The sequence below is a fragment of the Gorilla gorilla genome, chromosome 14, assembly GCF_029281585.2.
Source record: "Gorilla gorilla gorilla isolate KB3781 chromosome 14, NHGRI_mGorGor1-v2.1_pri, whole genome shotgun sequence".
Lineage (NCBI taxonomy): Eukaryota > Metazoa > Chordata > Mammalia > Primates > Hominidae > Gorilla > Gorilla gorilla.
The window spans coordinates 59,887,771-59,914,561 of record NC_073238.2 but is presented as its reverse complement, the minus strand read 5'-3'; the positions used below and the strand labels follow the sequence as shown (position 1 = coordinate 59,914,561).

The 26,791-nt window shown below is 38.8% G+C and overlaps 1 protein-coding gene and 1 non-coding gene across 2 annotated transcripts in view; one reads left to right on the top strand and one right to left on the bottom strand.

Moving 5' to 3' along the window:
- LRRC63 (leucine rich repeat containing 63) overlaps positions 1 to 26,791 on the top strand; it is a 65,637-nt gene that overhangs the window by 2,019 nt on the left and 36,827 nt on the right. Inside the window, exons 4-6 of the mRNA XM_055359614.2 lie at positions 13,619 to 14,296; positions 14,772 to 14,840; positions 20,295 to 20,452. Coding sequence (XP_055215589.2) covers positions 13,619 to 14,296; positions 14,772 to 14,840; positions 20,295 to 20,452 — 905 coding nt within the window. The remainder of the gene's footprint in view (positions 1 to 13,618; positions 14,297 to 14,771; positions 14,841 to 20,294; positions 20,453 to 26,791) is intronic.
- Positions 21,771 to 21,874, bottom strand: LOC115930485 (small nucleolar RNA U13). The gene has a single exon (XR_004067121.1). It is a non-coding gene; the product is annotated as a small nucleolar RNA U13 (small nucleolar RNA).

The window sequence follows — 26,791 nt, the reverse complement described above, 5'->3', positions numbered from 1 at the left end:
AGTTACCCACTGGGATAGTGATTGTAATCAATGAATCATATAAGTAAATGCAAAATTACCCTGTGATAAGTGCTATGAAGTAAAGATGAGCCACTTTTATAACTATAACTTTATATAATGCTTAATCCTCTATTTCTGTGTATGGTTTCTATTCCCTCCTTATTATAAGCAATACAGTTAGCATATTTTCTCATTTTCCCCTTCTCAGTCTCCTCTTCCATCTGATTTTAGTTGATTGCAGTTTTAGTGTCAACATTTATACTGTTCAAATATACCTAGTCTATAACTTGATTTATAATGTTAAATTATCATCTTTTGACCTATGGCTATTAACAATAGGTAACTCAACTTACCTGTAATACTGCCACAATTTCCTCTCCTACTTTCTCTCCCAACGTTTGTTACATGATTTTGACATCATCATTTCTACATTTCTATAATGTTCTGCATTTACAATCTGTTCTGTAGTAATACAGTATGCAGATTTACAGCTCAAGGTTGCCAGTTATCTTGTAGTTTCTCCATTCATCTTTTGTTTAAAGTTTATCTTCTAGTACAGAATTTCACAACCTTGGCACTATTGACATTTTCGGTTGGATGGTTCCTTTTTTTTTGGTGGGGAAAGCAGAGCTCTCTTGCTCCAAAGGCTCTTGACAGAGGGCTTTGCACATAGTAGGTGGTCAAAATTTGTTTTTTTATTTCTTCTAAAAAAAAAAAAGCAGGATACATGCACAGAACGTGCAGGTTTGTTACATAGGTATACATATGCCATGGTGATTTGCTGCACCTATTGACCCATCCTCTAAGTTTTCTCCCCTCACCCTCCACCCACTAACAGGCCCTGGTGTGTGTTGTTCCCCAATCTGTGTTCATGTGTTCTCAATGTTCAACTCCCACTTACAAGTCAGAACACACAGTGTTTGGTTTTATTTTCCTGTGTTAGTTTGCTGAGGATGATGGCTTTCAGCTTCATCCATGTCCCTGCAAAGGACACAATCTCATTCCTTTTTATGGCTGCATAGTATTCCATGATGTGTATGTACCACATTTTCTTTATCCAGTCTATCATTGACAGGCATTTGGGTTGGTTCCATGTATTTGCTATTGTGAACAGTGCTGCAATAAACATACGTGTGCATGTGTCTTTATAATAGAATGATTTATGTTCCTTTGGGAATATACCCAGTAATGGGATTGCTGGATCAAATGGTATTTCTGGTTCTAGATCCTTCAGGAATCCTTATACTGTCTTCCACAATGGTTGAACTAATTTACATTCCCACCAACAGTGTAAAAGTGTTCCTATTTCTCCACAGCCTTGCCAGCATCTATTGTTTCCTGACTTTTTAATAATTGCCATTCTGACTGGTGTGAGATGGTATGTCATTGTGGTTTTGATTTGTATTTCTCAGATGATTAGTGATGTTAAGCTTTTGTTCATATGTTTGTTGGCTATGTAAGTTAAGCTTTTTTTCATATGTTTGTTGGCTATGTAAATGTCTTCTTTTAAGAAGTGTCTGTTCATATCCTTCACCCACTTTTTGATGGGGTGGTTTGTTTTTTTTTCTTGTAAATATGTTTAAGTTCCTTGTAAATTGTGGATATTAAACCTTTTTCAGATGGGTAGATTGCAAAAATTTTCTCCCATTCTGTAGGCTGCCTGTTCACTCTGATGATAGTTTCTTTTGCTGTGCAGAAGCTCTTTAGTTTAACTAGATCCCATTTTGTCAGTTTTGGCTTCTGTTGCCACTGCTTTTGGCGTTTTTGTCATGAAGTCTTTGCCCATGCCTGTGTCGTGAATGGTATTGCCTAGGTTTTCTTCTAGGGTTTTTATGGTTTTAGGTCTTACATTTAAGTCTTTAATCCATCTTGAGTTAATTTTTGTATAAGGTGTAAGGAAGGGGTCCAGTTTCAGTTTTCTGTGTATGGCTAGCCAGTTTTCCAAGCACCATTTACTGAACAGGAGATCCTTTCCCCATTGCTTGTTTTTGTCAGGTTTGTCGAAGATCAGATGGTTGTAGATGTGTGGCGTTACTTCTGAGGTCTCTCTTCTGCTCCATTGGTCTGTATGTCTGTTTTGGTAACAGTACCATGCTGTTTTGGTTACTGTAGCCTTGTAGTATAGTTCGAAGTCAGGTAGCATGATGCCTCCAGCTTCGTTCTTTTTGCTTAGGATTGTCTTGGCTATGTGGGCTCTTTTTTGGTTCCATATGAAATTTAAAGTAGTTTTTTCTAATTCTGGGAAGAAAGTCAGTGGTAGCTTGATGAGGATAGCATTGAATGTATAAATTACTTTGGGCAGTATGGCCATTTTCATGATATTGATTCTTCCTATCCATGAACATGGAATGTTTTTCCATTTGTTTGTGTCCTCTCTTATTTCCCTGAGCAGTGGTTTGTAGTTCTCCTTGACGAGGTCCTTCACATCCCTTGTAAGTTGTATTGCTAGGTATTTTATTCTCTTTGCAGCAGTTGTGAATGGGAGTTCACTTATGATGTGGCTCTCTGTTTGTCTGTTATTGGTGTATACGGATGCCTGTGATTTTTGCACATTGATTTTGTATCCTGAGACTTTGCTGAAGTTGCTTATCAGCTTAAGGAGACTTTGGGCTGAGACAATGGGATTTTCTAAAAATACAATAATGTCATCTGCAAACAGAGACAATTTGACTTCCTCTACCCTTTATTGCTTTCCCTTGCCTGACTGTGCTGGCCAGAACTTCCAACACAGGTTAAATAGGAGTAGTGAGAGAGGGCATCCTTGTCTTGTGCCAGTTTTCAAAGGGAATGCTTCCAGCTTTTGCCCATTCAGTATGATATTGGCTGTGGGTTTGTCATAAATAGCTCTTATTATTTTGAGATATGTTCCATCAATAACTGTTTATTGAGAGTTTTTAGCATGAAGGGGTGTTGAATTTTATCAAAGGCCTTTTCTGCATCTATTGAGATAATTATGTGGTTTTTGTCATTGGTTCTGTTTATGTGATGGATTATGTTTATTGATTTGATTTATGTATGTTGCACCAGCCTTGCATGCCAGGGATGAAGCCGACTTGATTGTGGTGGATAAGCTTTTTGATGTGCTGCTGGGTTCAGTTTGCCAGTATTTTATTGAGGATTTTCACATCGATGTTCATCAGGGATATTGGCCTGAAATTTTCCTTTTTCTGTTGTGTCTCTGCCAGGTTTTGGTATCAAGATGAAGCTAGCCTTATAAAATGAGTTAGGGAGGGAGGAGTCCCTCTTTTTCTGTTGTTTGGCATAGTTTCAGAAGGAATCATACCAGCTCCTCTTTGTACATCTGGTAGAATTCGGCTGTGAATCCGTCTGGTCCTGGGCTTTCTTTGGTTGGTAGGCTATTAATCACTGCCTCAATTTCAGAACTTGTTATTGGTCTGTTCAGGGACTCGACTTCTTCCTGGTTTCATCTTGGGAGAGGGTGTATGTGTCCAGAAATTTATCCATTTCTTCTAGATTTTCTAGTTTATTTGCATAGAGGTGTTTATAGTATTCTCTGATGGTAGTTTGTATTTCTGTGGGATCAGTGGTGATCTCCCCTTTATCAGTTTTTATTGTGTCTATTTGATTCTTCTCTCTTTTCTTCTTTATTAGTCTGGCTAGTAGTCTATCTATTTTGTTACTCTTTTCAAAAAACCAGCTCCTGGATTCATTGTTTTTTTGAAGGGTTTTTCATGTCTTTAACTCCTTCAGTTCTGCTCTGATCTTAGTTATTTCTTGTCTTCTGCTAGCTTTTGAATTTGTTTGCTCTTGCTTCTCTAGTTCTTTTAATTGTGATGTTAGGGTGTCAATTTTACATCTTTCCCACTTTCTCCTGTGGGCATTTAGTGCTATAAATTTCCCTCTACACACTGCTTTAAATGTGTCCCAGTGATTCAGGTACGTTGTGTCTTCGTTCTCATTGGTTTCAAAGGACTTATTTATTTCTGCCTTAATTTCGTTATTTACCCAGTAGTCATTCAGTGGCAGGTTGTTCAGTTTCCATGTAGTTGTGCAGTTTTGAGTGAGTTTCTTAATCCTGAGTTCTAATTTGATTGCACTGAAGAGACTATTTGTTATGATTTCTGTTATTTTGCATTTTCTGAGGAGTGTTTTACTTCCAATTATGTGGTCAATTTTAGAATAAGTGTGATGTGGTGCTGAGAAGAATGTATATTCTGTTGATTTGGGGTGGAGAGTTCTGTAGATGTCTATTAGGTCCGCTTGGTCCAGAGCTGAGTTCAACTCCTGAATATCCTTGTTAATTTTCTGTCTTGTTGATCTGTCTAATGTTGACAGTGGGGTGTTAAAGTCTCCCATTATTATTGTGTGGGAGTCTAAGTCTCTTTGAAGGTTTCTAAGAACTTGCTTTATGAATCCAGGTGCTCCTGTATTGGGTATATTTAGGATGGTTAGCTCTTCTTGTTGCATTGGTCCCTTTACCCATTATGTAATGCCCTCCTTTGTCTCTTTCGACCTTTGTTGGTTTAAAGTCTGTTTTATCAGAGACTGGGATTGCAACCCCTGCTTTTTTTTTTTGCTTTCCATTTGCTTGGTAAATATTCCTCCATCCCTTTATTTTGAGCCTATGTGTGTCTTTGCAAGTGAGATGGGTCTCCTGAATACAGCACATTGATGGGTTTTAACTCTTTATCCAGTTTGCCAGTCTGTCTCTTTTAATAGGGGCATTTAGCCCATTTACATTTAAGGTTAATATCGTTATATGTGAATTTGATCCTGTTATTATGATGCTAGCTGGTTATTTTGCCCTTTAGTTGATGCAGTTTCTTCATAGTGTTGATGGTCTTTACAATTTGGTATGTTTTTGCAGTGGCTGCTACCAGTTTTTACTTTCCATATTTAGTGCTTCCTTCAAGAGCTCTTGTAAGGCAGGCCTGGTGGTGAGAAAATCCCTCAGTATTTGCTTGTCTGTAATGGATTTTATTTCTCCTTTGCTTATGAAGCTTAGTTTGGCTGGATATGCAGTTCTGGTTTGAAAATTCTTTTCTTTAAGAATGCTGAATATTGGCCCCCACTCTCTTCTGGTTTGTAGCGTTTCTGCAGAGAGATCCGCTGTTAGTCTGATGGACTTCCCTTTGAGGGTAACCCAACCTTTCTCTCTGGCTGCCTTAACATTTTTTCCTTCATTTCAACCTTGGTGAATCTGACCATTATGTGTCTTGGGGTTGCTCTTCTCGAGGAGTATCTTTGTTGTGTTCCCTGTATTTCCTGAATTTGAATGTTGGCCTGTCTTGCTAGGTTGGGGAAGTTCTCCTGGATAATACCCTGCAGAATGTTTTCCAGCTTGGTTCCATTCTCCTTGTCAGTTTCAGGTACACCAATCAAGTGTAGGTTTGGTCTTTTCACATAATGCCATATTTCTTGGAGGCTTTGTTCGTTCCTTTTCATTCTTTTTTCTCTAATCATGTCTTCATGCTTTATTTCATTAAGTTGATCTTCAGTCTCTGATATCCTTTCTTCTGCTTGATCGATTTGGCTTTTGATACTTGTGTATGCTTCACAAAGTTCTTGTGCTGTGATTCTCAGCTCCATCAGTTCATTTATGTTCTTCTCTAAACTGGTTATTCTAGTTAGCAATTCATCTAACCTTTTTTCAAAGTTCTTAGCTTCCTTGCATTGGGTTAGATCATGCTCCTTTAGCTCAGAGGAGTTTATTATTATCCACCTTCTGAAGCCTACTTCTGTCAATTTGTCAAACTCATTCTCCATCCGGTTTTGTTTCCTTGCTGGCATGGACTTGTGATCCTTTGGAGGAGAAGAGGTATTCTGGTTTTTGGAATTTTCAGCCTTTTTGTGCTAGTTTTTCCTCATCTTCGTGGATTTATCTACCTTTGGTCTTTGATGTTGGTCACCTTCGGATGGGGTTTCTGTGTGGACATCTTTTTGTTGATGTTGATGCTATTCCTTTCTGTTTGTTATTTTTTCCTTCCATCAGTCTGGCCCCTCTGCTGCAGGTCTGCTGGAGTTTGCTGAAGGGCCACTCCAGACCCTGTTTGCCTGGGTATCACCAGCAGAGCCTGCAGAACAGCAAAGATTGTTGCCTGCTTCTTCCACTGGAAGCTTCATCCCAGAGGGGCACCCGCCAGATGCCAGGTGGAGCTCTCTTGTATGAGGTGTCTGTCGACCCCGGCTGGGAGGTGTCTCCCAGTCATGAGGCACGGGGGTCAGGGACCCACTTGAGGAGGCAGTCTGTCCCCCTTAGCAGAGCTCAAGTACTGTGCTGGGAGCTCTGCTGCTCTCTTCAGAGCCGGCAGACAAGAACATTTAAGTCTGCTGAAGCTGCACCCACGGCCGCCCCTTCCCCCAGGTGCTCTGTCCCAGGGAGAAAGGAGTTTTCTCTATAAGCCCCTGACTGGGGCTGCTGCCTTTCTTTCAGAGATGCCCTGCCCAGCGAGGAGGAATCTAGAGAGGCAGTCTGGCTACCACAGTTTTGTTGAGCTGCAGTGGGCTCCACCCAGTTTGAACTTCCTGGTGGCTTTGTATACACTGTGCAGGGAAAACTGCCTACTTAAGCCTTAGTAATGGCAGACGCCCCTCCCCAACCAAGCTTGTGTCCCAGGTCGACTTCAGACTGCTGTGCTGGCAGTGAGAATTTCAAGCCAGTGGATTAGCTTGCTCAGCTCCATGGGGGTGGGATCCACTGAGCTAGACCACTTGGCTCCCTGGCTTCAGCCCCCTTTCCAGGGGAGTGGACAGTTCTATCTCGCTGGCATTCCAGGCACCACTGGAGTATGGAAAAAAAAAAAAAACTCCAGCAGCTAGCTCGATGTCTGCCCACATGGCCACCCAGTTTTGTGCTTGAAACCCAGGGCCCTGGTGGCGTAGGCACCTGAGGGAATCTCCTGGTCTAGAGGTTGTGAAGAAGATGGGAAAAGCATAGTTTTTGGGTTGGAGTGCACCGTTCCTCACGGCACAGTCCCTCGTGGCTTCCCCTGGCTAGGGTTGGGAGTTCCCGGACCCCTTGTGCTTCCCAGGTGAGGTGACGCCGCACCCTGCTTTGGCTCACCCTCCATATTGGGAAGATTTCTTTAAGCATCACTTCTCTACCCAGTAAGACTGCCTTTTTCTTTTCTCCCATAGTATTCCATACTTACTCCTACCCACCACTTATTATAACTGTTTACCTGCCTAGTTTCTATACTAAATTGTGAGATATTGGTCGGTAGTAAGGTTTGTGTTATATCATTGTACCCCCAGCACTATGTGTACAGCTGGCACATGGTAGGTGTTAAATGTTTATTGAATGAATTGATGAGAACAATAAATATGTGTTGTATTATCAAAGAAGGATGGATTGCATAGGGTTTAAGGTAGACTTTGAAAGAAAAAAATGATTTGAATTGGTTGATAAGAGAAGATTTTCCACATAGCATGATGAACATATGAAATGAAGTCATACATGAGCAATTGGGCCTTTTTGGTTGTCAGAAATAATTGCAGTAAATAAGGCTTCATATTGGAAAGTTATGAGTCATCACACAAAAAGGTGAGGTAAATTAGATCCTGTTCACTTAGATTTTTATATCCCAAACTAAGAAATCTGAATTAATACCGATTCTGATAATTCAGCGAAAACATGGTATGACAATATCAGAAAACCAATGGGAAATTAACTCTGAAGACTAGGACGATGGCAGTGATAATCAGGGGGAAAACTTTTTTTTAATTTTTATTTTCCCATTTTGTTTTCATGACATTGGGTTTGAACAGAGGGGTTCATAAGTATATGGGACTGTGATATTTTGCTGTCTCTCAAGTGCCATATGGATCAAAGTTCAAATTTTGTCTTCAAGTTCAAGACTTGGTTCTGAGTCAGCAGAGGTTAACCCATTGCTACTGGGGAGTGGGGGTCTGTTGGAAGAAAGAAAGGGACATTGGTGTGAATGACTGTGGAGGACTGAAGATTTCCAGAACCCATCTCAGGCCTTGGACGTTTTCAATATAGTTTGTTTGTTGGGAGTTGCCAAAGCAGACCCCTAGAGCAACATGGAATGGCCAGGCTGAGATTGTACTGGGAGTGGAAGGTTGTCAGGCGTACAGTGAACAGCTGATGAGAACATACACCTTCAGGGTTTCTTTTTCTCTGCATCCTCACTAACATCTGTTATTTTTTATCTTTTTAATAACAGCCATTCTGACTAGGGTAAGATAATATCTCATTGTGGTTTAATTTGTATTTCTCTAATGATTAGTGATATTGAGCATTTTTAAATATAAGTGTTGGCCATTTGTATGTCTTCTTTTCAGAAATGTCTATTCATGTCATGCCTAAAGGAATTTTTTGTTTTCTAAGGGGATTTTTTTTTTTCCTGTTGAGTTGTTTGAGGTCCTTGTATGTTCTAGATGTTAGTACCTTGTGGTATGGATAGTTTGCAAATATTTTCTCCCACTCAACAAGGTCTTAGTCATAAATTATTCTCCTAGACCAGTGTCCAGGAGAGTTTTACCTAGGTCTTCTTGTAGTATTTTTATAGTTTTGGGTCTTACGTTTAACTCTGTAATCCATTTCGAGTTGATTGTTGTATATGGTAAGAGATAGGGATCCAGTTTCATTCTTTTGAATATGGCTGTCCAATTTTCCTAACACTGTTTATTAAAGAGGGTATCCTCCAGTTAGAATGGCAATCATTAAAAAGTCAGGAAACAACAGGTGCTGGAGAGGATGTGGAGAAATAGGAACACTTTTACACTGTTGGTGGGACTGTAAACTAGTTCAACCATTGTGGAAGTCAGTGTGGCGATTCCTCAGGGATCTAGAACTAGAAATACCATTTGACCCAGCCATCCCATTACTGGGTATATACCCAAAGGACTATAAATCATGCTGCTATAAAGACACATGCACACGTATGTTTATTGCGGCACTATTCACAAGAGCAAAGACTTGAAACCAACCCAAATGTCCAACAATGATAGACTGGATTAAGAAAATGTGGCACATATACACCATAGAATACTATGCAGCCATAAAAAATGATGAGTTCATGTCCTTTGTAGGGACATGGATGAAATTGGAAATCATCATTCTCAGTAAACTATCACAAGGACAAAAAACCAAACACTGCATGTTCTCACTCATAGGTGGGAATTGAACAATGAGAACACATGGACACAGGAAGGAGAACATCACACTCTGGGGACTGTTGTGGGGTGGGGGGAGTGGGGAGGGATAGCATTAGGAGATATACCTAATGCTAAATGACGAGTTAATGGGTGCAGCACACCAGCATGGCACATGTATACATATGTAACTAACCTGCACATTATGCATATGTACCCTAAAACTTAAAGTATAATAATAATAAAATTTAAAAAAAAAGAAAAAAAATATAAAGAGGGTGTCCTTTCCCCAGTGTCAGTTCTTGTCAGTGTTGTTGAAGATCAGTTGGCCGTAAGTATGTGACTTTATTTCAGGGTTCTGTATTCTGTTCCATTGAGCATTTCTTGTAGGGTCACTCTTGGTTGTAACAAATTCCCTCAGCGTTTGCTTGTCTGGGAAATACTTTATTTTTCCTCCATCTGTGAAGGATAATTTTGCTGGGTAGACTCTTCTTGGCTGACAGTTTGTTTTTGTTTTTTTTTTTTTAATTTCAGCACTTTGAATATATCACCTCATTCTCTTCTAGCCTGTGAAGTTTCTGCTAAGAAATCCACTGTTAAGGCCAGGCACAGTGGCTCATGCCTGTAATCCCAGTACTTTGGGAGGCCGAGGTGGGTGGATCGCAAGGTCAGGAGTTCGAGACCACCCGGGCCAACATGGTGAAACCCCATCTCTACTTAAAAAATACAAAAATTCGCTGGGCATGGTGGTGTGGGCCTGTAATCCCAGCTACTTGGGAGGCTGAGGCAGGAGAATTGCTTGAACATGGGAGGCAGAGGTTGCAGTGAGCTGAGATTGTGCCACTGCACTCCAGCCTGGGCGACAGAGTAAGACCTTGTCTCAAAAACAAAAACAAAACAACAACAACAAAAAACAAAAAAAACCCACAGAAATCCACTGTTTGTCTGATGGGGTTTCTTTATTGGTGACCAGATGCTTTTGTCTTGCTTTTTAAAGGGTATGCTTTTTATCTTTGACTTTAGGCAGTCTCACTATAATGTGCCATGGGGAAGACATTTTTGCATTGTGTTTGCCTAGGGATTATTGAAGCTCCTATATCTGAATGTGAATGTCTAAAATTCTTGCTAGACTTGGGAAGTTTTCTTCTATTATTTAATTACATAGGTTTTATAGTCCTTCCTTTGTCTCTTTGCCCCTAGGATGCCAATAATTTGAATATTTGATCACATTATGTTGTCCCAAATATCACAAAGCCTTTGCGGATTCTTTTAGGTTCTTTTTCTTTATTTTTGTCTGACTGGATTATTTCAAAAGACGTGTCATCAAGTTCTGAGATTCTTTCTTCTGCCTGATCTAGTCTATTATTGGAGCTTTCAAATATATTTTATATTTTCTTCAATTAATTCTTTAGCTCCAGAATTTCTATTTGGTTCTTTCTTAAAAATATCTGTCTATCTCTTTGGTAGATTTCTCATTCATATCCTGAATTCTTCTTCTGAATTGTTTGTATTTTCTAGAATTCTCTTGTATCTAACTGAGCTTCTTTAAAATTGAAATTTTGAATTATTTTTCTGGGATTTCAGCAACTTCTTTTTGATTAAGATCTATTACTGGAGAATTCTTGTTTTCCTTTGGAAGTTTAATATTTCCTTGTATTTTGATGTTTTTTGTGTCTTTATATTGGTATCTGTGTATCTGGTGTAACAGTTGCATCTTCCTATTTTTTAATTTACTTCCATAGGGTAGGACTTTTTTCTGAAGATGTATCTGTGGTGTTGGTTGGGTAGGGCACTTTGGCTTTGATTCTGAGTACATGTAGTAGTGTAGTCTCTGTATGATTTCTTTGGCTATAAATAGCATTAATGCTTTCTGTGATTTCCTTAGAGGATTAGGCTGCAATTATTAGTGAAGGCTGTGGTGAAGTTGTGCTGGGGACAGGCCCCAAGGGTGGCAAGAGTAGGCTGACTCTACCTATCTTTGTGCCCCAGAGTGGTGTATGCTGGCACCTGTGTTGGCAGTTACTGGTGGGCCAGTTCCTGGGCCTTAGGTGGTTTGCATGGATGCTGGTAGTGGCAGCAGTGGGCTAGGTGACTGAACAGGTTCTCACGTCGCTGGGAAACAATTGTGCTATGGGTCATGGGAGTAGAGGTGGTGAATGACCCTCTGGGTCCTGCATGCTGTGGGCTGGTGTTGGTGGTGGCTGTGCTACGGGTCACCACCCACAGTTCCAGACATGCTGTTCTCAGGTTCTTCTGCTCTCTGCAGCAGCAGTGCTACAGTGCCATGTGAAAGGAGAAAGAACCTTGCTTTCACTCCAGATCCCAGGCATGCGAGCCATGTTACACTGTGAGGTTGTAGTCACTACTTAGAGCTTCAGTCAAGCAGGTCTCTGGATCACCTGCCCCAGCCTTCAGCAGCAGTAGCAGAAGTGGGTGTGTGGAGGAGGAGGAGACGTCCTGTTCTCTATGTGTGAGCCTGAGAACAGAGACTCTTCCGCCGGTGGGAAAGGAAATCAAACTAATGAGTATAAATTACTCCAGTTTGCCATTAAAGGGAAGGATAAATATGGTGAGATGGTGGTAGTTGGAAGGAGTTCTGGAGTCTATTGAAGTGTTTGCTGTGTTAATGTGTTTTGTTTTAATAGAGTGAAAATGAACTTAAATATATTGGTGTAGCTATTTTATTGAATCAGTTAGCTTTAATTAGTTCCACTTAAATGGGAAGCAAACATTATTTTCTTACTACTGCCCTTCAAACTCATGTGGCATATGTATCTCTCTAAAAGCTTTTCTAGTCAGTTTTGTCAATTAGCTGTATCTCATTTTCAGATATTGAATTACTTGTTTCATCTAAATTAGTACTTCCATATAGTGTACAGTCAGACTGTGTCCCTTCTCCAAGTTCAACCTAGGCCTGCTAATTCTTACACAAGCCAAGGGAAAGAGGGGCCTGATCAGTTCTTCAACCCTATTTTTTTTACTCTCTTTTTCTATTCTTTTCATTTTTCCTTTTTCTTTTTTTTGACAGGGTCTCACTCCGTCACCCAAGTTGAAGTGCAGTGGTAAAATCATGGCTCACTGCAGCCTCAATCTCCTGGGCTCATGGTACCCTCCCACCTCAGCCTTCTGAGTATCTGGGAGTACAGGAGCATGCTGCCACACTTGGCTAATTTTTTTTTTTTTTTTTTTGTGGGGATAGGAGTATTGCTATGTTGCCCAGGCTGGTCTTGAGCTCCTGGCCTCAAGCGATCCTGCTATCTCAGCATCCCAAAGTGCTGGGATTACAGGCGTGACCTACTGTGTCTGGCCCTACTCTCTTTCTCAACTCATATTATAGTTTTTGGTTCCTCTATAAGTGGGGCAAGGTGTGGGGAAGAGTTAAGTTATTAAAAAGTTAAAAATTAAAGTGAGAATCAGCATCAGTCTTGTACCCCATGGAAATGTCAGGAGATACAAGTCAAGTAGTTAAAATGATTCTCTTATATTACTCTGATCAGGAAACAGCACTAGTAAACCAATACATTTTGCTGTTCTACAAGTATCAGTCAGGGAGGTGGATAGGGGAAGAGTGAGATGTTACTTTCTCCTTGTGGCATATATTCCTCTTCTCTATAAAAAGTCTCCCTCACTTGGTTTGAGATAGGGGACATCATCCCTCCTACACCCTCCATGGGGAGGGAAAAATCAGGGAAATGCATAGAACTCCAATAGCTCTGTTCAGAAGAAATACTGTCTCCAAACTCAGATCAGTCTCTAGCAATCCCATATAGACAACAGATGGGTAAAGGGTGAAGTGTTGAAGGACTTATTTTGGCCACCCCTTGGCAAATTTTGCCTTAATGAATCTATTATCTCCTCATTTGAATGTACAGATCCTCATCATTTATTGCACTCAGCTGAGAGAACAGAAAAATGTCATTTCACATTCTGTTGCATAGGAAAGAAAAGGCATATATGATTCCTGCCTAAGAATGCAAGCTCAGTGGATTTTCTGGACGTGAGATAGAAAAGAATACTTGTTGTTATAACCTAAATGAGCTTACGGCACCTGTAACCACTATCAGATTGTTATCATCTTCAAAAGACACATTGGTCTGACATCTGGCATTTAAAAGAAATGTAAATCTTTGGTCAAGGAAATTTCAAATGAGGGAGAGCTAATGATGTATGATAAATAGCAAAACTTCATCAATTGTATCCATCCCTATTGCCAGAGTTTTAGTGATAACCTCTCAAAAATCTAGTCTATTATTGGAGCTTATATCTCCCCTTCTCTCTACCAATTCTGTTCTTCCAAGAATAGCTCTCTACCCTTTTAAAATCTAATACAATTTAGCCTTTTCACTTCTCCAGTTGCTCACTCAAACTTTATACCAGTCATGTCAACACACATCCTGGTAGCTGAGCAAGTGTATACAGAAACATTTTTAGAAGGTGAGAAAGGGGTGAGTGGGTAAAGAAAAGTTGTGAATGCTAACATATTTTGTCTGTGACATATTAATAAATATAATTTAATTTTTCTTTTTTTCTTTTGGTTTAGCTAAAACTGGTAAAACTGAGTCACTACATGTAGCATTCACTGAAGATGAAACCACTTCCATTAAAATGGATAGAACTCATTTTCCTGATATTTTAAGAAATCAATCACTAACACCTATCAATATCCAAAATATCTTTCTTGATCACTGTCTACAAGAAAGAGTGACTGCAATTTCATCACCCCAGAAATCTACTAAGCATGTCCATGAGCAGATTCCAGATACTGCTACTGGTTCCATATTTTTTCCACATTGTAATTCAGCTTCTACTCTAATTTTTGGGAAACAAACAAACAAAATGGAAAGTTCAAGAAAGTTGAAAACTATGAAAGATGTTTATACTGAAAAAAGCCTAGAAAGCATTTTAATTCTTTCTTCCAAGTTTTCCAAACCTAAAAGTACTCGTGGCTCAGTTATTGCTCAAAAACTTGAGAAAATGCACCCTAAGCATCAACCTTTACCAGAGAGTCCAGGCTATACTTATCAGCACATCTTGAGAGACTTAAGTGCAACAGTGCCAAGCCCTCCACCTACGACTGTATCTATGAAACCAGAAGGACAGTGGCCTGAACATTTTAAATCAACTGCTACATTGACACTAAGAGTTACTGAATTTCCAGGTTTTGTTTCCTTGCCAACACCGGTTTTACCAAGAAAACCTCACAGGCAGTCTGTGATAGGTAAATACAATCTGAACACGGTATAATTATAGAGTCAAGTAGAGCAAAGGGGAGAGAAGGCATGCAAACTAATGGTACCCCTCCCCCTTTGGGTTTGCAGAGTGGGAGGATGGAATCACCTTTTATCTATACATGTAATACTTGAGCCATAGGGCAATAACAGAAGTCCTGACCTTGCAGATCTGCCAAGGCCAGACTGGGTACTCCATTCAGATGGTAATAATGGGAAACAACAAGGGAATTCAAAGGATCGGAAAAGCTAATATAAAGAAGCAGTGAGAATACACAATCATTCAAAGGTGATCTAGAAGAACTCCAGAAGTAGAATGCCAATGCTGATAGACGCCTTCATGAATATATTTTTGTGGATAATTGGAATCCATTAAATGATGAACAATTATATTGAAGTCATAAAACCCTCAAGTGAATTTTTACAAGTATCCAAAGTCATCCCATTTGTTTTTCATTTTTCTAGAAACTCTTGTAACAGAAAATGAAAATATAGAAAGTGTCCCAAAGCAAATCCCACCAAGACCACCTAAAGGTAAATGCTAGATTTATACAATTCTTTTAGAAACTGTATGTAAGATTATATCTTTAAAAAATTATGGGTGATTTTTTGTGTTTATATGTGTGATTCACACATGCATAACACACATATGTCTTACCTCATTTTCAGCTCCCTAAGTCATTTATGGAGCAGCTATTTCTAATATATTGACTATGAACCAAACATATTGATATTGAGAATATAAAAGCTGATGCACTCATAATCTGGATGGGGTGGACAGGCATACAAAAATATGAATTAACTATTTGCCATGTGCCAGGCAAATGAAACAAATGAAAATGAAAAATATCTTTGAAGAAAGATTATACCATCCTAGATGTTACATTATGTCTACAAACAATCTCTCAAATATAGTGTGTGGCAAATAATTCACAATTACCAGGCACACAAAGAGAAAGACAAAATGAATGAAAACTTAGCAGAAACAATAAGCAGTAGAAACATATCCACAGGATTATTTGGTATTAGAATTATTGGACACATTTTTAAATAACCTGGTGACTTCTGGGTTTTTTCCATTACTAAGTAGTTTGTAATGGACTAACCTTACCAAAATCAACTATTAAAACTGCCAAAAATATATAAAGTAGCTATTGAAGGAACAGGACAGTAACCAATGTGGGCGTGACTTGAGTAGAACTGGACAGTAACCAGTGTGGACATTACAATTCCTGAAAGAAGGGAAGCTCTGCCTTTACCTTGGCTCATGCCTGAGGGTGTTTGTGGTGTAGGACTACAAGTAGAATGTGGTGGTTTTAGTGGATTGAGGAGCTAGTAGTCAGACTTCAGAGCAGCCAATATACTTGGGACTTGAGGGAGAAAATCTTGGCGAGGAAAGAATTGAAGGAAGGTGAATCAAAAAATCTGCATACAGGCTGGGCACAGTGGAGTGCAGCTGTAGTCTCAGTTCTTGAGAGGCTGAGGTGGAGTATCACTTTAGCCCAGGAGTTCGAGGCCCGCCTGGAACATAGTGAGACTCAGTCTGTGTTAGGCCATTCTTGCATTGCTATAAAGAAATACCTGAGACTGGATAATTTATAGGGAAGAAAGACTTAATTGGCTCACAGTTCTGCAGACCATACAAGAAGTGTGGTGCTGGTATCTGCTGCTGGTGAGGGCCTCAGGGAGCTTTTACTCATGGTATACAGCAAAGTGGGAGCTTGAACATCACATGATGAGAGCGGGAGCAAGAGAGAGAGTGGTGTGCAGTACAGGTGCCACAAACTTTAAAATAGCCAGATCTTATAAGAACTCACTATCATGAGGGCAGCACGAAGCCGTGAGGGATCCACTCCCATGAACCAGACACCTCCCACCAGGCCCCATGTCCAACACTGGGAGTTACATTTCAATATGAGATTTAGAGGGGACAACATCCAAACTATATCACTCCACCTCTGGCCCCTCAAATATCATGTTCTTCTCACATTGCAAAATACAATCATCCCCTGCCAATAGTTCCCCAAAAGTCTCAACTGATTTCAGCATCATTCAAAAGTGCAAAGTCTCATGTGAGACAAGGCATGTCCCTTTGTATTAGTTTGGGTTCTCTAGAGGGACAGAACTAATAGGATATATGTATATATGAAAGGGAGTTTATTAAGGAGAATTGACTCACTATCACAAGGTAAAGTCCCATGATAGACCATCTGCTAATTGAGGAGTAAGGAAGCCAGTAGTGACTCAGTCTGAATCCCAAAACCTCAAAAGTAGAGAAGCCGACTGTGTAGCTTTCAGTCTATGGCTAAAGGCCCGAGAGCCCCTGGCAAACCACTGATGTAGGTTCAACAGCCTAAAAGCCGAAGAACCTGGAGTCTGATGTTCTATGGGAGGGGCTGCCACAATGGTCTCTGAAATGTCTTTGAGGCCTTGTTCCTCTTGGCTATTTGTATTTGGATCCTTTTTAGTTATGCACATCTCTCTAGCAAGTGGTTACTCTATAGCTTGCTGGAATCCCTCTCCCAAAGCTTTTTCTTTCTATGCTGTATGGCCAGGCTGCAAATTTTCCAAACTTTTACAATCTGCTTCCCTTTCGAATATAAATTTCAACTTTGTCATTGCTTTGCTCCCACATCTGAGCATAGGCTGTTACAAGCAGCCAGGCCAAATCTTGAATGCTTTGCTGCTTAGAAATTTCTTCTATCAGATACCCCAAGTCATCACTCTGAAGTTCAGACTTCCACAGATCATTAGGACATGAATAGAATTTAGCCAAGCTCTTTGCTAAGGTGTAACATGGGTGACTTTTGCTCCAGTTTCAAATAAGTTCCTCATTTCAATCTGAGACCTTGGCAGCCTGGACTTCACTGTCAATATAAATATCAACATTTTGGTCATGCTATTTACCTAGTCTCTGGGAAGTTCCAAACTTTCCCTCATCATCCTGTCTTCTTCTGAGCCCTAGAAACTTCCAACCTCTGCCTGTTTCCTGGTTCCAAAGTGGCTTCCACATTTTCATGTATCTTTACAGCAATGCCCTTCTCCTCAGTACCAATTTTATGTGTTAGTTTGTTCTTTCATTACTACAAAGAAAAACCCAAGACTGAGTAATGTATAGAGAAAAGAGGTTTAATTGGTTTACAGTTCTGAAGGCTATACAAGCGTAGTTATGGCATTCCCTTGGCTTTTGGAGAGGCCTCAGTGAGCTTTTACTCATGGCAGAAGGCAAAACAAGAGCAGGTATATCACACTGCAAAAGCAGAAGCAAGAGAGAGTGAAGGAGAGGTGCCACACACTTTTTCTTTTTATTTTTTTTTAGACAGAGTCTTACTCTATTGCCCAGGCTGGAGTGCAGTAGGACAATCTCAGCTCACTGCAACCTCCGCCTGCCAGGTTCAAGTGATTCTCCTGCCTCAGCCTCCTGAGTAACTGGGATTGCAGGCATGCACCACCATGCCCAGCTAATTTTTGTATTTTTCATAGATACAGGGTTTCACCATGTTGACCAGATTGGTCTCAAACTCCCAACCTCTAGTGATCCTCCTCGGCCTCCCAAAGTACTGGGATTACAGATGTGAGCCACCGCACCTGGCCTGCCACACACTTTTTTTTTTTTTTTTTTTTTTGAGACAGAGTCTCGCTCTGTCACCCAGGCTGGAGAGCTGTGGCAAGATCTCGGCTCACTGCAAGCTCCACCTCCCAGGTTTGTGCTATTCTCCTGCCTCAGCCTCGCGAGTAGCTAGGACTACAGGCACCCGCCACCATGCCCAGCTAATTTTTTGTATTTTTAGTAGAGACGGGGTTTCACCGTGTTAGCTAGGATGGTCTTGATCTCCTGACCTCGTGATCCGCCGGCCTCGGCCTCCCAAAGTGCTGGGATTACAGGCGTGAGCCACTGCGCCCGGCTTGCCACACACTTTTAAACAACATCGGAATTCCACTCACTACCACAAGGACAGCACCAAGCCATAGGAGATCTGCCCCCATGACCCAAACACCTCCCTCCGGGACCCACATCCAACACTGGGGTTTACATTTCAACATGAGATTTAAAGAGGACAACATCCAAACGATATCACAGTCTCTTAAAAAAAATCTTCATACAAACTCCAAGGTTGCTAGCTGATTGTAAGCTGTGAATGTATAGAACAAGACTCCAAGAAACACAGTAGAAAACATCAGCTGAGAAGACAAGAAATTTATCATAGAGTTTTGTGTTTGCACAAAAGATGGATAATAGAGTTCAAGCTCTGCCAAAGTGTTGGGGCCTTTGTAAACACATTGGAATTTCCGTTGAAATTCCATTCCTTAGGAATAAAGATGATGTTCTAGGAAAGAGGACAAAACTAAAATAGCCAAGCCCTAACAAAGCTCAAACCAATCCTTGATAATGGTGTTTTCTGCCTAATCAAGGAAAACCTAACATGTTGAGAGAAAGATAGAGAGAGAAAGAGAGAGAGGGCGTGTTATCCAGACTTCTTAAAATAGTTCATCCTCGAAGTCCAACATTAAATTTAAAAAATTACAACACATTCTAAAAAAATAAAATAAAATATCTGAAAAACGGTAGAAAGAAACAGGCAATAAAACAGCCCTATATTTGATTCAGATATTAGAGTTTCAAATGGATTTAAAAGTAACTATGATTACTATGTCCAAGAAAACAAAGAGATCATTGGAGAATTTCACCACAGAACTGGTATTTTTGTTTTTTAAAATGAGTCAAATAAAATTCTAGAATAACAAAAATAATACACCCAATTAATAATTTGAATAGCTGCATTTAGTAAGAGGTTATACACAGCAGAACACTCTAACCATAACCTACCGTTCCTCCCAGAACTTTTGTATCCTTGTCTGTGATGTAAATTAACTTCCGGGTGTCTTCCATGTCATGCTGCCATTTTTGCTTTATTGAGTTTCTTCTCTGGTAGTTTCCTCCTTAGAAAATTTAAGAATCCTCAGATTCTTGAGAGATCACATCCTCTTCATCTCCATCTTCCTCATTTCTACTCAACAACCAACTCTGTGGGCTTAGAGCAGGGAGCAGGCCACAGACTTATGTCTTAACTCACTCTCTTTCCCTTCTTGCTCCATTCTTTCTACCAAGCCAAGGCATCTCTATATTACATTATATATCTTTCTTTATTCTGTGGTCAGCTTTCACATCTCTTGATCTGAAATGGGCACAGAGGTTCTATTTTAGAAATTGAAAACCTTTTTTTGTTTTCTTTGTTCTAGGATGCTTATTTTCTCTCATCAAACCAGTAGCATAAGAATTACTGACATTATAAAATATGTTTCTGCAAACAATGCAGCAATAATGGCTGCAAAAGTAAAATATATAAAATTTTAAAATACTTTCCTGCCACATTTGGTGTATACTTGCATAGGACATTTTTGATGGAAGGTGAAACCCATAGGGTCATAATAAAGTAAATTTAAATTTAGATGGTCTTTCTTTGGCTTACTCCTGAGATGTTTGTTTGTTTCCTATGGGGGATCTACAAACTAAAGGAAGAGTTTAATTACACAGGGCATTTGAATTATACATCAAAGTGATACTAAGGAAAAAGTGAGGCTGATGTCTTGATGAGGTATTCTTACATGATGTTGCTTATTAATTTTATGAGCCAAGAAGTTCTTTATGTAATTCATAGTAAATTTTAAGAGAACATTTTTACACATAGTATACAAAGACTGATATTGATGGAATCTAAATTATCTAGACAGAAATCTATGAGCATATGGTTTACTTTGGGGAAGATAATGGTGCATCTAAAATTACAAAACAAAACAACACCCACTTTGGCAAACAGAACTAACTGAGTTTGGGTAGATGAAGGCTATGGGGAATCCCTGCCAGAGGATGTGTACACTTAAGTCCTTAGGGTAACTCAATATTATCATAAGATAAATACCTCTTAACTTTCATTCTAAGTGATAACACATTTAAATTTTATGTTTTGTTTTGTTTTGTTTATTTAGGTCTCACTAAAACTGAAAAAATAGAATCAGAGATACACGTTGTACGTGGTGAAGGTTTTAAGACTGTTGCAGCAACACGATATGAAACAATAACAGCCATGACCAATCTGGCCATAGTAAACTGTCAAGTATACGGAAGAAATGCACTTAATCTGAAGGTATGCTAGATCTTTTTAATGACAGTGCCCTCCTGTATTATCAATTATTTTTGCTTTAGATTTCCCAATATAGATTAGTTTCCATGGTATTGAGGGGAATTTTCCTATTACAATAGAGATTTCTTAGGAACACATTCAAATTGCATCTCTAAACCTATATTCCTAGTTTGCCTTCAGTTTAAAAAGATTCTGAGGTTCAAGTCAATCACAGTGCTTTTGTTATTACTTAGCATAAGAGGATTTGAATTCAGATTTATTGTATTTTTAAGTTATTAGCAATCTTGGGCTCTGTAACAAATCTAGTACTAGGATGGCTTTTCACTGAACACAAGCTCAATATCATGAATAGCGATAATATTAGTTATCATTTGTTAAGTATCCACTATGTGCCAAGTACACATTACTCCTAAAACACAATTATGTAAAGTAAGTATTATAATCTTTATCCTACAGATAAGAACACTGAGCCTTAATGAAAGTAACTTGTATAAGATCACACAGCAAGCAAGTTGTAGAGCTTGGGTTTGAATCCAGAACTTTTTGGCCTCAAAATCTATGCTTTTTTATTTTAAGTTTTATTTTGAAATAAGTTCTAACTCATAGAAAAGTTGTAAAAATAGGAAAAGCTACAGAGAGTTTATTTGAAAAATTAGGCATTAAAATAATATTCATATATACTGGGAAATTTGGAAAGCCAAATGCATGGCTGGGGCTAGACACGTTCTTAGAAAAGACCTGAGAAGACCCTAAGCTTTCACATTTGGCTGACCTCTAAATGCAGTACAAGCAGGAAGTAAAGGCTAAGGTGGTTGTAAATGGCCTGGCTAAGCGTTGAAGGAGTGCCTTAGCACAGAGTCAATCTGAAAAGATGAAGTTCTCTCTGTCCTCCTCCCTCTGTCTTCTGTTGTGTAAGGAATCATGTCAAAACAATAACTGAACACAAGTTAAAGGAGAAGAGATTTTAAAGAAAATATTTGTCAAAGAATACAGACTTCACAAAAAAAGTTTAGAAAATTATTAAACAACCCAATAGCTATAGCTCATATCAAGCCTACAGAAATTCTGGAGCTGAAAAATACAATAACTGAAATGAAAACTTCACTGGAAGATTTCAATAGTAGATGTGATGAGGTAGAATAAAAATAGAAATAGAAACCAAAACAACAAAACAAACCCCAAAGAGAGGGAAAAATGTGATTTCCAGAGTTAACACATAATAATTACTAAGATGTCCAGTTCCAGTTTTTAACAAAAATTATGGAATATGCAAAAAAAATGCTTGTTCACAGAAGAAACTAACAGAAGCTCTATTTTTTCACGTCAGATGGGTAATGTGCCAATGTCATAAAAAGGCTTGAGGGAGGCATATTTTATTCATGAGCATAAAAAGCCAATCATCATGCTTATGAACTACTAAAGGATTAGAAACTACTTATGAGGAAGCACAGACATTGGACTTACTGGGAAAAGGACCTTAAATAAACTGTCTTAAATATGTTCAAACTGCTAAATGAAACTATGGACAGAGAGCTAAAAAGAATAATGTGTGAACAGAGATTTCAATAAGGAGAATAATGTGTGAACAGAGATTTCAATAAAGAGATGGAAATGACAAAAGAAAAAAAACAAAACAAAACAATTCTGGAGCTGAAAACTACATTACCAAACTGAAAACTTCTCTAGAAAGTTTCAATACTAGAAATATTGATTAGGCAGAATAAAGAATTATAGAACTAGAAAATAGGTCAATTGAAATGATCAAGTATGAAGAACAGAAAGAAAAAAATAAAGAAAAATGAACAGAACCTAAGGGACCTCTGGAACATCATCAAGTATACCAACATACATTTAATGGGGTCTCTGGAGAAAAGAAGAGAGAGAGAGAGGAAAGGGCAGAAAAAATATTTGGAAAAATAATGGCCAAAATATTCCAATTTGATTAAAAGCACGAATCTATACATCCAGAAAGCTCAATCAACTCCAAGAAGGATAATTGCCAAGAGATCCACAGTGAGACATATAATCTAATTGTCAAAAGCCAAAGTCAAAGAAAGAATCTTGACAGCAGCAATCAAGAAGTGTTTTGTCATGTATAAGGGCTCTACAATGAAATTCACAGCCAGTTTGTTGCCAGAAACTATGGAGGCAAGAAAGGAATGGGATGACATCTTTATAGTGCTGAAAGAAAAGCAATCTGTCAACCAAAAGTCTATACCCAGAAAATCTATCCTTCAAAAACAAAGGAGTAATTAAGACATTCCCCAATAAGCAAAAGCTGAGGGCATTTGTTGCCAGTACACCTGCCCTATAAGAAATGCTAGAGAGTTGTTCAGGCTACAGTGAGAGAACATTAGACAGCAACTCAAAAGTCTTAAGAAGAAATAAAGAACTCTGATGAAGGTAACTACATAGGTAAATATAAAAGTCAGTATTATTTTGGTTATCGGTTTGTATTACTTTTTCTTTCTTATATCACTTAAAAGACAAATGTGTAAACATAATTATAAATGTATATTAATGGACACACAATGTATAAAGATTTAATTTGTGACAAAACAGAAGGGAGATGAAGCCGTATAGGAACAGAGATTTTGTGTGCCATTGGAGTTAATTTGGTATCAATCCAAACTACATTGTTGTAAATTTAGGATGCCAAGTGCAATCCCGTAGTAACTACTACTGAAAAACAATATTAAAACATACACAAAAGGATGTGAGGAGGGAATTAATGTGGCACACTACAGAAAATTAATTAAATACAAAGAAGGCTGTAACGAAGGGAATGAACAAAACCAACAATGACAAAACATTCTGGAAAGGGCAAAAATGTAAAGGCAGTAAAAGTATCTGTGGTTTTCAGGGTTGTGGCAGAAGGGAAGAAAGGATGAATAAGAGAAGCACGGGTGATTTTTAGGGCAGTGATTCTGTATGATACTGTAATGGTGAATCTATTTCCTTATGCATTTTGAAAACCCATAGAATATATAACACAAGGTGTGAACTATAATGTAAACTATGGACTTGGGTTGATAATGATGTGCCAATGTTGGTTCATTGATTGTAACAAATATACCAACATGGTGTACAAGATGTTAATGTTGGGGGAAGGCTATAGGTACATGTGGTGAAGGGGTATGTGGAGGAGAAAAATCTCAAATTAAGAACTTAACTTTACACCTTAAAGAACTTGAAGAAAGAGAGCAAACTAAATCCAAAGCTAACAGAAGGAAGAAAACGATAATGATAAGAGCAGAGATAAATGAAATAGAGAATAGAAAAACAGTAGAGAAAATTAATGGAAACAAAGGTAGGTTATTTGTAAAGATCAACAAAATAAACAAATCCTTAGCTAGACTAAGTAAAAAAGAGAGAGAGAATGCACAAATAACTAACATTAGTCATGAAAATTGAAATATTACAACTGGCCTTACAAAAATAAAGGGGATTGTAAGAGAATACTATAAATAATTGTACACCAATGAATTATATAAGCTAGATTAAATGGAAACATTTCTAGAAAAACACAAATTACCAAAACAGACTCAAGAACAAAAAAAATCCGAGCAGACATTTAACAAGTAATGAGATTAAATCAGTAACAAAAAACTTCCAAACAAAGAAAAATCCAGGACCAGATGGACCTAATTTCAGGCAACCATAATTTCAGACAAAACAGGCTTTAAACCAACAAAGATCAAAAAAGACAAAGGCATTACATAATGTTACGGGCTCAATTCAACAAGAAGACGTAACTATCCTAAATATATATGCACCCAATACAGGAGCAGCCAGATTCATAAAGCAAATTATTAGATTCCTACAAAAAGACTGAGACTCCCTCACAATGAATAGTGGGAGACATCAACACTCCACTGACAGCATTAGACAGATCATCAAGGCAGAAAATTAACAAAGATATTCAACATTGGACAAAAATGGATCTGGACCTTTGCAGAACTCTACCCCTAAAACAACAGCATCTTCCCATTTCCACATGACACATACTCTAAAATCAACCATGTAATCGAACACAAAACAAGTCTCAGCAAATGCAAAGTAATTGTATTAGTACATTGTCATACTGCTATGAAGAAATACCCGAGACTGGGTAATTTATAAAAAAAAAAAAAAAGAGGTTTAATGGACTAACAGTTCCACATGGCTGGGGAGGTCTCACAATCATGGCAGAAGGCAAAGGAGAAGCAAAGACACATCTTACATGAAGACAAGCAAGTATGTGCAGGGGAACTGCCCTTTATAAAACCATCAGCCCTCATGTGACTTATTCACTTTCAGCATGAGAAAAACTCACCCCTATGATTCATTTACCTCCCACCAGATCCCTCCCATGACACATGGGGATTATGGGAGCCACAATTCAAGATGATATTTGGGTGGGGACACAGCCAAACCATATCAGTAACCAAAATTATACCAAACACAATCTTGGACCACAGTACAATAAAAATAGAAGTCAGGACTTTTAAAATCACTCATACCATACAATTACATGAAAATTAAATGACATGCTCCTGAATGACTCTTGGGTAAATCTGAAATTAAGGCAGAAAAGAAGTACTTTGAAATTAATGAGAATAAAAATGCAACATATTAGAATCTGTGGTACACAGCTAAGGCAGTGTTAAGCAGAAAATTCAAAGCACTGAATGTCCACATCAAAAAATTAGAAAGATGTTACATTAGTAGCCTAACATCAAAACCGAAAGAATTAGAGAAGCAAGAGTAAACCAACCCCAAAGCTAGCAGAAGACAAGAAATAACCAAAATCAGAGCTGAACTAAAGAAAAGTGAGACACAAAAAAGGATTCAAAAGATCAGCAGATCCAGGAGTTGATTTTTTGAAACAAATAATTAGTAATATAGGCCACTAGCTAGACTAATAAAGAAGAAGAAAGAGAAAATCCAAATAAACACAATTAGAAATGACAAAGGGGAAGTTACTCCTGACCCCACAATAATAAAAATAACCATCAGAAACTGCCACAGACACCTCTGTGCACACAAAGTAGAAAACCTAGAAGAGATGGATAAATTCTCAGACACATACATCCTCCCAAGACTGAACCAGGAAGAAATTGATTCCCTGAACAGACCAATAATGAGCTCCAAAACTAGATCAGTAATAAATAGCCCACCAACCAAAAAAAGCCCAGTGCTACACAGATTCACAGCTGAATTCTGCCAGATGTACAAAGAAGAGCTTGTACTATTTCTGCTGAAACTATTCCAAAAAAATTGAGGAGGAGGGGCTGGCATCAGTGATGCTAGCATCAATCTGATACCAAAACCTGGCAGAGACACAACAGCAACAACAACAACAAAACTTTAGGCCAATATTCTTGATGAACACTGATGCAAAAATCTTCAACAAAATACTGGCAAACTGAATCCAGCAGCACATCAAAAAGTTTATCTACCATAATCAAGTAGGCTTTATCCCTGGGATGCAAGATTGGTTCAACATATGCAAATCAATAAATGTGATTCATCACACAAATAGAACTAAAAACAAAAACTATATGATTATCTCAATTGATGCAGAAAAGGCTTTTAATAAAATTCAACATCACTACATGTTAAACACTCTCCATAAACTAGGTATTGAAGGAACATACCTCAAAATAATAAGAGCCACCTATGACAGACCCACAGCCAACAACATACTGAATGGGCAAAAATTGGAAGCATTCCCCTTAAAAACTGGAACAAGTCAAGGATACCCTCTCTTCTCTCTCTCTTTTTTTTTTTTAGATGAAGTCTCGCTCTGTTGCCCAGGCTGGAGTGCAGTGGCACGATCTCGGCTCACTGCAAGCTCTGCCTCCCAGGTTCACGCCATTCTCCTGCCTCAGCCTCCCGAGTAGCTGGGACTACAGGCGCCTGCCACCACGCTTGGCTAACTTTTTTGTATTTTTAGTAGAGACAGGGTTTCACCGTGTTAGCCAGGATGGTCTCTATCTCCTGACCTCGTGATGCACCCACCTCGGCCTCCCAAAGTGCTGGGATTACAGGTGTGAGCCACCGCGCCCAGCCAAGGATGCCCTCTCTCAACACTCCTATTCAGCAAAGTATTGGAAATCCTGGCCAGGGTAATCAGGCAAGAGAAAGAAAGAAAGAACATCCAAATAGGAAGAGAGGAAGCTAAACTATCCCTATTTGCAAATGGCATGATCCCATATCTAGAAAACCTCGTAGTCTCAGCCCAAAAGCTCCTTAAGCTGATAAACAACTTCAGCAAAGTCTCAGGCTACAAAATCAATGTGCCAAAATCACAGACATTCTTATACACCAAACAACAGTCAAGCTAAGAGCCAAATCAGG